The following is an 11,736-nucleotide window of genomic DNA, read 5'->3' as shown; positions in this document are numbered from 1 at the left end:
TCTTTCCCTTCATTATACCTCTTGTATCATTATACTTTTCAAATTGAACAATCTCTTCAATATTTGCTTCCTCAATTGGAATGTCATTTATTTTCTTGACATACTTTTCAATTTGTACAATCTCTTCACTATCCGTATCTACAATCTCTTCAATATTCGCTTCTACAATCTCTTCGCTCTCTGCGTCTACAATCTCACAATTCCTATTTCCCTTTAGTACAATAAATGTATCACCTTCCTCACCTTGTACAATCTCTTCACTTCCTGCATCTAAAAACTCGCCATTGTAATTATTTGCATATTGGTTGCTTCTATCCTCCCGAGATATATCTTTAGCTGCATCTTGCTTACTCTGACTAAGTTCTTCAACAGGAAGAATGCTTGCATATTGCTTAAGTTCCTCTTTCTCCTCATCGATATTGTATAGAGCTTCGCGAATTCTTACATACAACGGGTCTGTCAAGGCCTTGCTAAATTCTCTGTCTTTGTTCATCTTTGAAGCCACAGCCTATAACAGTATCAAGGGCTTGTTAATGTCACAAGATGATAAAAAGAACATATAAAATAACAATGTAAGGATTTTTTATGCATATGAGCAAGATTCAAATGGCAATACGCTTAAACCAAACTTCAAACAGTCATTGCAAATAATATTATTGATTGTAAGTTCAGGAAGCAGGAAATATCATACTATATCAGTTAAGACAATTTAAGAAGCCATATTAATGTTTGAATGTTTTCCTTTTCTTATAAAATAACTCTTTCATCAAATACTAGTAGTAAAGGAAGGAAAGAAAACAAGTTGATGATTTGGATATATGATTTAAGAGAAGTATATCTGAGAAGAATGAACAACCTTCTGATAAAGTCTGAAACCACTGCCGATAAGTTGCCTTGAAATAAAATTTATAAGGGATGGAGGCATAAAATCCATCTTGATATCCAAATTTGCTATTGTCCTACAAAATTTAAAAAAAATTAATCCTTTCTTTTTGGCAACATTTTTTATTTCTCAACAAATGTTGGAAGCTAAGCCATATAATAATTAGTCTATAAGTTTAAGTAGTTCAATTACATATTTATTTTGATTTCAAGTAAGAAATGAATAAGTTGCTTAGTTCAGAGTATTGAATATCAATGAAGTTACAAATTTTAATTTATAGTTATAAGTTTAAAAAAGAAGAGTCCTCTCTATCGCAAATACAATATAATACTCATCATAATTTTTCCATAGTACAAAAATATATTACCTATAGGCTATAGGTAAAGCAGCTTATTTGCAAAATCTATGATCAAAACAACATGTTTGAAGGAGTTGGAGGAGTTAAAGCATTCAAACTCCAACGAAGAAAAAAAATGCTAATATACTAATAATTTCCAATAAAAAAATATATGGAATATAGTAAAAACGCACCGGAAGTAACTCCTTTCAGATGTCACCTTTTGCAAAACAAATCCTCCCACCAAATCCATTCTCACAACACCCTTTGCTCCAGGAATCAGATCATTGTTGAAACCATCAATGACCTCATTAATTCTCTTCGACTCAGGTACCTAAATCAAGCACAAATTTCTTAAAGCTTAGACTATAGTTCAGAATCATCTTTCTTTAGAAAATGAAACAAAGGAAAAAAGATTCAGTTGACTACCGATTTCATGAGAACAACTACCAAGTCATCTTGATAGTACTCAAACAGATAAAAATGCACTATAGCTTCCCTTGTAGACACCGGCCATGGAGGCTTCACCCTTTCTTACAAAATATGGAACAATATAAGCTTTTAAATGTGAAGGCCTTTTAACATGGTAAGTGACGTTAGAGAGTGATATTTTTCAACCTTACTAGTGATATTTGTTCTCCAGTTTGAACCTTCTGCAAACATTCAGATACTGTAACTTTGAAAGTTGGAACAGTAAACTGAGGCCACCTAAGAAATTAAAATTGTGAATAGGGCATTCATCTAGAAGTATCATTGAGATTTAATAATTTGTATGCTATTCAGAAACTTCCAGGATCAATTCATTACTAAAATAATATCAACTGTTAGAACAACAACTCCGGTTCAAAAGAGAACAGATATAAAAAACGCAAGCAAAAAACACAGATTTGATCACGAAGTTCTATGAATTGTGCCAACGTCTCCAACTGTAGAGCAGCTGCAATGCATTTCTGTTATTCGAGCTTCAGATTATAGATTACAGCTTATGTTTATATAGTACGCTCCAGTTTACAATATTACTTGACTCGAGCAACCAACCCACTAATTATCAGTAGACTACGAGCCATACCCAACTAGATGGTGTCTCACCATTTCTTATAAAGGGATGCCTCCCAGGAGAGGCCTAAACCTGCAATGAACAAAATAACTCATTAAAATTTCACCTGTCAAAATCTATAATATGGCCTTTGTTGTTAAACTTTAAAAAGAGGGATGCTAAAAAATTTGACTGATTTGATGTGACTTACAAACATCAACAGGCCCATCTACATAGCCTTCAACCAGTAATGTATGAAAGGGAGTTCCCTCCGGTCCTTCGTGATACATAACACGCAATTCCTCAGTATCCTGTTTTAACTGTTGAAAGAAGAAAAATTATCAAAGATGCCTTAAGATGTTTAAATATTATAGTCCAATTTGCAAGATTGTCCCTGAACCGTACCACTTAGTCTCAGTTCACTTATCAGTAAATTAAGAGTCAAAACCAACATATGTACTGCAGAAATGCAAAATCAGACTTCATAAAGAACTGTTTCTTAAAGAATGTTAAACCAATGAAGTGAATGGTCTTTCGGCTTTGTAAAATTCCTGATTTCTATGAAAGGAATTCATGAACTGATAATGATTTAAATAGGTGAAGAAAACACATCATGATCAAAACTAGAGAGTAGATAGCATACTTTCCAATCAGTGTGTAATGCATTAGACCCTCCACTTTCATCTGCAGAAGCACTTCTAATCATATTAAGGAAGTTTGATAACTCAGCAGTCTTAATTTCTAGTTTCTCCTTATATCCTGCAAAATCAAAATACAGCTCTTTTTCTTCTAGAATACACACACACAAAAAAGAGATAAACTGAAGTACCTAAATTACTAAATAATTCAACCCAGCTATATACTATAGTATAATAGTAAGTAGTAACATATTTTTCTTCCAAAACAAGCTCAAAGCAAATTAGGAAATGCTATAATTACCTTCCAATTCCATCTCTAATTGTGAAGAACGATGAAGTTGACTTTTAACAAGTGTTTTGAGTTTCTCATCATTTGTGAGATCAAATGAAGTAAGTGTCTTATCCAATCTTTCTCTATACTTTACAATGTTTTGCCTTTTCGCCATCTTTGTGTTTGTCTCTAAATAAACAAGGAAGAAGATCCTTCCATCAGAAAGTCAAAGTCATGCCATAAACAACCATTTATATGATCTTTTTGGAATCAAAGAAGAAAAACAGAATTTCTACACACGTTGCATTAATTAATGAAGAAAAAAAAATCAAAATTTTCAACCACACGTTAACAAAATTAGGACACCTAATTAGTGGACTTATAATTTAATGAAACCAAATTAGCATATGACCAAAACCAAACTCATAGTGAAATGAAATTCATATCATAGTTTTAAAATAGTCTATCATACAATATTATATATCTATCTTAGGAAAAATCTTTCTTAATAACACGTGGCAGAATTTCAGAAATATGTTTTATGCAAAATATTTACTAGTTATTATACTAATATATATATATATATATCCAATTAAAGTAATAAGATATATAAATTTTCCTCAAAAGGTTACTTACATGAATGGAGATTTAAGCAACTGAAGTGTGATTTAGAAGAAGTAAAAAAAAGAAGGAAAGAAATTTGCAGCAACCAAAAAAGGCAGATCTAAAGAGGAGACATAGTCACATGAAGGGGGAGCACAAATGCGGAGGATGGTACAATACAATAATACACGATCAACATTGGAAACAACGAAACCAAGTTTTTTATTTTTTATTTTTATTTTTGGTGATTTAAACCAAGCTATTCTTGATGATATTGTTTATATTATTTTAAAATAAAATAATAGTAAAATGAAATAAAAGGGATGGGGCAGAGAAGAGGGATGGATACGTGTGTGCTTCAACTGCCTGGGAAGAAATGTGAAGGGAGTCAAAGTTTTTAATAAATTTAGTAGGACCATGCATACCCAATTTATACAATTTTAAAGGTTTAATAATAAATGAGTCATATAGGTTGGAAGTTAGTTAGAATTAGAAGCTATGGAGTGTATGAGTCGATCAAATAAAAGGTGTGAAGGGAATGAGAGTGTGTTTCAGCACATAAAAGGTTGAGGAACAAACGATGCACGTGTCTCTCTATATTTCTTGCCTCCCTGCAATGTAACCATTATCCAAACTACGGTCGGTGTCCTTTACCGCTACCTATGCGGGTCCTTTTGAAAACATAATTTCAATTAATCAAGCTGAAATAAAATATCCAATACCGCTATCCAGGCAGGTTATTAATATTTTCACTTAAATATATTTTTTATTAGAGTGAAAATTCATTTAAGTGTATGATTTTTTTTTTTAATTCAATTTAGTTTTTGAAAAAATAACGAGATAACATAGGTTTTGATGCTTTCTCACATAATCAGAGTATGCAATTGAAAAACATAACATAAGAACAATTATTTTTTTCAAGACTAAAAATGACTTTTTTTTTCTGGGAAATTAATTTGCATTCTTTTCGTTATTTTTATTTATGGACTAAAATGAAACTATATGAAACTACTTTGCACATATTGAATAAATTTATCAAGTTAAAAAAAAACTTAAACAAGAAATTGCACATTTAAAATAATTATAAAAATGAAAGTACTACAATTTCTAAGGCAATTTCAAATATCCATTTTGAAACATTTTCAAAAAAAGAAAGAAAAAATACTTCAATGAAAACTTATTTTTTATTTTTTAGATCTTTTTTATTGTCAATTTTTTTTAAAATAATGAAAATATCAAAGAACTTTTTATCATTATTTCCAAAAATATAACTTCACTAATTAACAATTCATTTTTTCTCTGCAAAAGTAATTTACTTACAGAATCTCTCATTAAAATAAAACAAACACCCATTTTAGAAAATAAAAAATATTAAATATTTTCACAAATTAATTGCAACATCTAGCTCATGCTAATGTCCCAGCTTACATAACTAGAGTTGTTCAATGAATAAAGCAAAATGCGTCCATACAGTTTCGGTGTTGAATTTGAGGGCAGAAAAAATTGCACAATCATGTTCGAAGCTAAGGAAATTGGTTCTTGTTGTATGGAGTGTTACTGTATGGTTGAAAATAATTTCCAGTTCAATCAATTTATTTCCCATTCTCGATGTTCTTCTAATAACGTGCTTGTGTCATTTCATAAATAAACTTCAAACAAATTGGATAACCACATTTAAGAAAGTATCGACAGACATATAGCATAATGTAAATCATTGAACTAAGGTATGCCTTGAATATTCATTTAATGCTATGAAGATACTAAAGTTATGGCTGATAACCAAGATTAGAAGAAAAAACGTCATGGTAAGACTAAAAGTTTGGTAATGATGTAGATTAATTAAATCATGATTTTGCATCTCACAAGTCATACCTTTGAAGCCCCACTTATCACTTTTAGGCTCTTTGGGAGAATTTAGGATGGGAGATGAGAATAGAGCTTTGAGAAAGACAAAAACTGAAAGTGAAAGGGAATGAATGATAGTCTATCAACTTGAGCGAGAGTTTATTTTTCTTCATAATACAAATTACTTTTCATTACAGACTGAAGGAGGAAACAATTACAGATGAACAATTTATTACCGATAATGACATATAAACTTCACTGCAGATACTCTATGGCAGCTAAAAATAACAGTGTCTCCGCTGCATTTTTTTTTGGTCTGTGGTGTCCAAATTATCTACTTATATAGTATAAATATAGTATGCTTAACTTTCATTTTTAATTTTATTAGCAAAACTGATAAAAATACAAAAGAAAAGGCTGATAGTTTATATAAAAAACCTGCAATAGTAAATATGAAAGTTCTACTGTGTCAAATCGCTTCTGCGTCTAAGAATCTCAACACCTAAGTAATCAAGCGGACTCTGAACCGCCACATGAGGCTTTCCAACCCTCACACGAACAGCAGATATCTGTTTGTGATTTGTCAGAGTCGTGATTGCAATTTTATGGGCCACTGACTCTAGAAGTTGGACAGATGGTCCTTCAATAACTTCCTTAGCTATACTGCATCATCAAACAAGTGTATTTTAGATGAACATTGAATAGCACATGTAAACATATAGTGCTATACAATTGTATTGTTTCTAGTTTTCTCCTTTTAGCTTTTGAACTTGTATACCAATACAAATCAAGATATTACAGTATCCGCTTACAATGAACTTATATACCTAAGCTTAACGAAGATACTATATGTTTACAATGACTTGTACTTCCTCTAAAAATATCAATTCTCTATTTTGATTTATGATTGGTGTATCATGTTAATTTTATACTAACTTTTCCAGTTGAGTCTTAATGATAGGGTAAATTCCACTCACTTCCTTTGAGGTGTGCATACCGTCCATGTTTTATTTGTGGTATGTGGGTTCCAGCAAATTATTACTTACTAATCAAAGTGTTAAGTATAGATAGTATTCGGTGATAAGTGGGCATATGGGTGAGCCTAGAGCAACCCGTTTGCTCTTTGGGCTTCGCCCATTCGTTTGTTGGGTTATGACTAGGACGATGGGGTGCAGGAGGCAAGGTGTAACAGCCCAGTCCCTGTGACTGACACTTTTATTCACGATCTTCTCGCTCTCTTTTCCCTTGTAGTAGCTCAATTGGTAGTGGAGGTGGTACTTGTCCCCTAGGTATCAGGTTTTACTCCCACGAAAGGCAAAAAGATGTTAATTTCCAACGGAGGAAAGGGGGATCGTGAATAACAGTGTCGATCAAAAGGGGTCTGGTTGTTATACAGTTCAAGGTAAACTTCATCATAGTATCTAACCCTAAACATTGCAATATTGCATAATAGAAAACTACATGAGCCAATATACTTGGTGACCAATTGTCGTATCCTAATTTAGTTCAGAACCACATTTCATATTCTAAGACAGAAAATGAAATGGGAATGGGAATAATGAATAAGTAATAAAGTTGTTGGTGACTCACTCAACTATGTGAACGTAACTAATTGAATCAGACAAATTATCAGAAATTCCAGCGGGTTTGAGATCCATCCAAGCATCTACATCAACAAAAAACTTCTGCCCCAACGTTCTTTCTTCGGGTAATACTCCGTGAAAACCATGGAAAGTCAATCCCTTCACAATCAGTTTGTCTCCGCCTATAAACGCATCGCCACCTTCCATTTTTTTGCTGCAATTAGTAAATGCAGAAAATCTATAATCTATAAGAATATAAAAATGAGAAAATGGATAATTAAGAAGGTGTTAGAGAAATAGTTAATAAAAGAATTGAATAACTAAGTATGTTGAATTGAATAAAATTTGGGCAAAAGGAGTGAAGTGAAGAAAAGGTGCATGCACTCAGTGACCAGTGGCGGAGCTTGACTGAAAAGGTTGGGGTGGCCGACATAAAAAAACTAAAACATCTTATATGCAACAAAAAACCTAAAACATAAAACAAACACTTTATATGGACAAAAAAATTCAAAAAAACTAAAACATAAAACAAACATCTTATATGCAACAAAAAAACTAAAACACTTTATATGGACAAAAAAACTCAAACAAAAATGCAACAAAACTCAAACAACTTATGTGCAACAAAAAAACTCAAACACTTTATATTGATATAAAATCAAACACCTTATGTGCAACACAAAAACTCAAACAAAAATGCAACAAAACTCAAACATCTTATATACAACAAAAAAACTCAAACACTTTATATAGACATAAAATCAAACACACAAAAAACTCAAACACTTTATATTGATATAAAATCAAACACTTTATGTGCAATACAAAAACTCTATAACAAAATCAGCACTAACGTCTAATTGAAACTCCAAATTAAAATTCCAAACTCCAAATCAAAGCTTCAAACTCAACACTAACAATATAAGCTTTAAATTTCATGCTTTCATAAATCAAATCTAACAAAAATCAGCACTACCTAACAAAAATCAGCAATAACAAAATAGAAATTCGAACCCTTTGAACAAAGCAGCAACGCGATTTGGAGAGTTGCAGCGAACAGAGAGGCGAGAGCGACGAACGGCCACGGAGGCAGAGGCGGCCGCAGGCCCGCAGCGAGCAGAGGAGCGAATCGTGATTCGTTTGTCGGAGGCGTTCGCGCGTTTCGTTTGTCTGGCAGAGTCGTTTGTTTGGTAGAGGCGGCCGTCGTAAATCTGATTATGGAAGAGGGAGAGAGAGAGGCTGGATGCAAGAGAGGGGAAGAAAGAGAAAACAGAATTAAGTTTAGGTATTTTTGTAATTATTTAGTTTTAAGTAGGGCAGTTAAGTCATTTTACCTATAATTTTTTTTTTTTGGATGGCCGTGGCCCCCCTTGTCCCTATGAAGCTCCGCCCCTGTCAGTGACGGAGCCTGACTAAAGTTTGGGATGAACGACATAAAATTATAATGTATAAATCAAATATGTAAATAATATTATATAGAAAAAAAATCAAGTTGTAATAAACACAGAGTGAAGTATCAAATAATTTAACTACATGACTTAAAAATAACTTAAGGGAATGGTCTACCCTCTTTAATTAACTTGAAATCATCAATAAATCAACAAATCAGAGATTCAATCACAGTCAAAATAATGCAAAAACAAAGGGAGAACCAAATCAGAGTCACAACCACAAATAAAAATATACTTGTCAAAAATAAAAAGTTTATTATCAACAAATCAGAGATAATATATACAAATCAGAGTCACAATCACAAATCAGAGATAATATGCACAAATCAGAGACAAAGGGAGTCAATACGCTTGGTGATCAACGATCAAAAAACATCTTGTGACAAGTGTATTGATGATAAAAGCATGTCAGAAACTTACAGTGATGTAGCAGAGCTGATAGGAAAGGAGATTTGATCAAGTCACATTCACATGCAATGCAAAACATCAAATAGAACCACTTGAACTACCATTATGGTTGCATTCTAAAACAAAAAGTTGCATTCTAAAGAGAGTTGCATTCTAAAGAGTTGCATTTTAAAAATCAGATGTAGCAAAAATTCAAGGATGAAAAACACACCGAAAGAACAAATGCATCTATTATATATGAAGTTTTTTTAAATGCATCTAAAATCAAATAAATTACAACTTATTTATGTTTCTTTTTTTCTAAGCAAACTTAAAAAATTCAAGCCTTTAGTGTTTGCTGTAAAACCCCATATATCTTGTTCAATAAACCAACCAATTTAGGAAACATACAACATCTTTCCACAATGTGAAAATTAAATGAAAAAAAAAAAATCAAACACCTCATATCCAACAAAATTCTCCACAACATGCATTAGAACAAAACAAGTAAACCTAACTTTCTATCAGCACTAACATCTATTCATTCACTCAACAATTGTAACAAGAAAAGGGAGATAGATATTAATGGAGTTGATAACAATGGTATAATAAAGTACGTAATAAACAATTCCGATGATGAACGAAATTGAGAGATGAAAGAGGCGAACCTTTTGACAAACGGAGAGGGAAGAGATGGAAATAGGTTGGAATCTTTGCAGACGGAGTGAGCAGGGAGCACGGAGCACAGATCGTGCATGCGAGGAGGGAGACGACAGAGTGAGCAGCGGCGAGCAGAGAGAAATGAAGACAAACCGCGAACAAAGTGAATGACAAAGATGACGGAGAAGACACGAAATACGACAGCGAAGACTAACGAAAACTAACGTGATACTGGAAGCTTACTCAGAAGGGAGACAGAGAAGAGAAGAAGATATAGATGTTAAAATTTTAGATATACATGAAATTTTGTAATTTTAATAAAGTAATTTCGGTCATCTCACCTATCTCAATCGCGGATTTGTGGGTGGAGAAGATTTGTATTGTTGGAGGGTAGCGATTATTTAAATATTATTTATAAGAAGTAAAGTAGTTTTATTATTTATAAGAAGTAAAGTAGTTTTATAAGGGTAATTCAAATTATTATTATGTACCAATTACATTATTTTTTGCTAAATCAATGTGAATTACATTTTAAATTGGGTCTACAGTAAATGTATATAATTTTTAAAATAAAAGTATTTGTATGAGTTATTTTATCATTTAAAAAATTTAAATTCCACTATAAAATATAAATCTTAAACGGGTTTCGATAACTTTTTAAAATTTTGCAAATTGATCCATATATGTTTCACAAATTTACACATTAGTTTCTTATATATTTTTCAATTTTTTCTCAGTAAATTTTGCACATTGTCTCTTAATGTTTCCAAAATTTTAATTTTTGCCCAATTGTTTTAAAATTTCATTTTTGAACCACTTTTCTTTTGATATTTATATTTTAACTTCAAAAAATTTAAAATTCTTAAAAAAATAACTTAACTTTAAAGAAGTAATTAATCTATCCAAACAAAGATTATATACTCAGAGAATTTAATTGAACCATTTGAATTCTTTAAAGTTTTGTATTTTTTAAATTTTTTAATTGCTTCATCCAAATAGGAAAAAAAAAACAGTTGCAACCTAGACCCAATTTAAATTAGTTTTTGGGTTATGTATGTTTTTCATTTAAATTTAGAAATTAGATGAAGTAATTGGGTCTATTTGGGAAACATTTAAGGTCCATTTGAGAATTTAGGAGGAAGTGGGTAGTTTTAGAAAAAAGGAGAAAAATGAAAATAGGTGAAAGATAGTAACACAACTTAAATTGGCAGTTTAAAAAATGAATTACAGGAGTATTTTAAATGATTTTGGAAGACTTAAGACTAATTTTTATAAATCATTTTCATCTCTTTATAATAATATCAAAATTTAAAAAATAATATCAATCATATGCATCCTTTTCACTTTCCAAATTTCGATTTCGTAAAGGTTATATCATATTATTTTTTAAAATGCATATTCACAAAATTTAGACTATTAAATAAAAAATCATAGAGGAGGGCGCAACTTTTTGATCCAAAAGCAAATTCGTGTTCATTTTGACACAAGTAATAGGTATATGCAGTTTAAAGAACAACACAGAATCGTGATCCCAGTTAAAGCTGTTTCTTAGTTGACTCAAGGCTTTATTACTAGTATTTACTTCTACAACATAATCTCAACCATATGTGTTTGCTCGATTAACCCATTGAGTGCTACAATAATCAATTGCTTTGCAATTTTAAGAGATGTTCCGTACCTAATTTTTTTCCTCCGACAATAGATCTGCAGTATCTATTAGAATACTAAACTGAAAGAGTATACACATTTCTTAGCCGACGAAAGGAAATACGCAAGCATTGAACTGAACGAGTCAGAAGTACAACTCAAAGCACCGCAAAAAAATTGGCATAACGGAAGAGCACGAGAATGAGATGAAACAAGGAGACAAAACTGTGTAATTTTTCCATATATAGTAATAATAACCATGTTCTGAAAGAACCAAACCATATCTGATTTAAAAAATTGGTTAAATAATTTCCCGAATCAGGATGCATATATACACGTCGTCCAACAGGTGTAAATATCTGTCATCCGACTTCAAAAAATTTAAGATCTACACT

The 11,736-nt window shown here is 31.6% G+C and overlaps 2 protein-coding genes across 7 annotated transcripts in view; both read right to left on the bottom strand.

Moving 5' to 3' along the window:
* Positions 1 to 5,658, bottom strand: part of LOC101507374 (uncharacterized) — a 6,726-nt gene extending 1,068 nt beyond the window's left edge. The window contains exons 1-10 of one of the 2 annotated variants that reach the window (XM_027332529.2): positions 5,641 to 5,658; positions 3,196 to 3,354; positions 2,900 to 3,015; positions 2,468 to 2,576; positions 2,310 to 2,349; positions 1,839 to 1,928; positions 1,650 to 1,749; positions 1,415 to 1,554; positions 857 to 959; positions 8 to 508 (exon numbers count right to left, since the gene is read on the bottom strand). In XM_027332529.2, the coding sequence (XP_027188330.1) occupies positions 8 to 508; positions 857 to 959; positions 1,415 to 1,554; positions 1,650 to 1,749; positions 1,839 to 1,928; positions 2,310 to 2,349; positions 2,468 to 2,576; positions 2,900 to 3,015; positions 3,196 to 3,340 (1,344 nt within the window). In that variant the 5' untranslated portion in view covers positions 3,341 to 3,354; positions 5,641 to 5,658. Of the gene's footprint in view, positions 1 to 7; positions 509 to 856; positions 960 to 1,414; positions 1,555 to 1,649; positions 1,750 to 1,838; positions 1,929 to 2,309; positions 2,350 to 2,467; positions 2,577 to 2,899; positions 3,016 to 3,195; positions 3,355 to 3,801; positions 4,088 to 5,640 lie in introns of those variants that run through there. The other variant, XM_012714178.3, reaches the window with a different exon arrangement.
* Positions 5,659 to 5,725: 67 nt separating this feature from the next.
* On the bottom strand, positions 5,726 to 10,049 carry LOC101507895 (dihydroneopterin aldolase 2-like). Of its 5 annotated transcripts, none has more exons than XM_004494208.4 (5): positions 9,703 to 10,049; positions 8,531 to 8,608; positions 8,211 to 8,435; positions 7,204 to 7,410; positions 5,726 to 6,276 (listed from the first exon to the last, which is right to left on the bottom strand). In XM_004494208.4, exons 1-5 carry the CDS (start codon positions 9,789 to 9,791, stop codon positions 6,075 to 6,077), a joined length of 801 nt encoding a protein of 266 aa, XP_004494265.1. In that variant the 5' UTR covers positions 9,792 to 10,049; the 3' UTR covers positions 5,726 to 6,074. The 5 variants fall into 5 exon arrangements, with proteins under 5 accessions (XP_004494265.1, XP_012569636.1, XP_004494266.1 ...); XM_012714182.3 differs by having other exon boundaries at positions 8,531 to 8,604; positions 9,703 to 9,931; XM_004494209.4 differs by lacking the exon at positions 8,531 to 8,608 and having other exon boundaries at positions 9,703 to 10,047.
* Positions 10,050 to 11,736: the final 1,687 nt, after the last annotated feature.

This window comes from Cicer arietinum, chromosome 3, assembly GCF_000331145.2.
Source record: "Cicer arietinum cultivar CDC Frontier isolate Library 1 chromosome 3, Cicar.CDCFrontier_v2.0, whole genome shotgun sequence".
In the NCBI taxonomy this organism is placed as follows: domain Eukaryota; kingdom Viridiplantae; phylum Streptophyta; class Magnoliopsida; order Fabales; family Fabaceae; genus Cicer; species Cicer arietinum.
The sequence above is the reverse complement of the archived record's forward strand: the minus strand, read 5'-3'. Positions and strand labels throughout refer to the sequence as shown.

Bases quoted from the DNA above. Each gene is read 5' to 3' on its own strand.
- LOC101507895 (XM_004494208.4), bottom strand. From the start codon at position 9,791: ATGCACGATCTGTGCTCCGTGCTCCCTGCTCACTCCGTCTGCAAAGAT. The intron at 8,609-9,702 runs GTTCGCCTCTTT...CCCAAACTTTAG, and splicing joins CCCTCTCCGTTTGTCAAAAG to TCAGGCTCCGTCACTGACAG. The intron at 8,436-8,530 runs GTAAAATGACTT...TCTTGCATCCAG, and splicing joins CCAAAAAAAAAAAATTATAG to CCTCTCTCTCTCCCTCTTCC.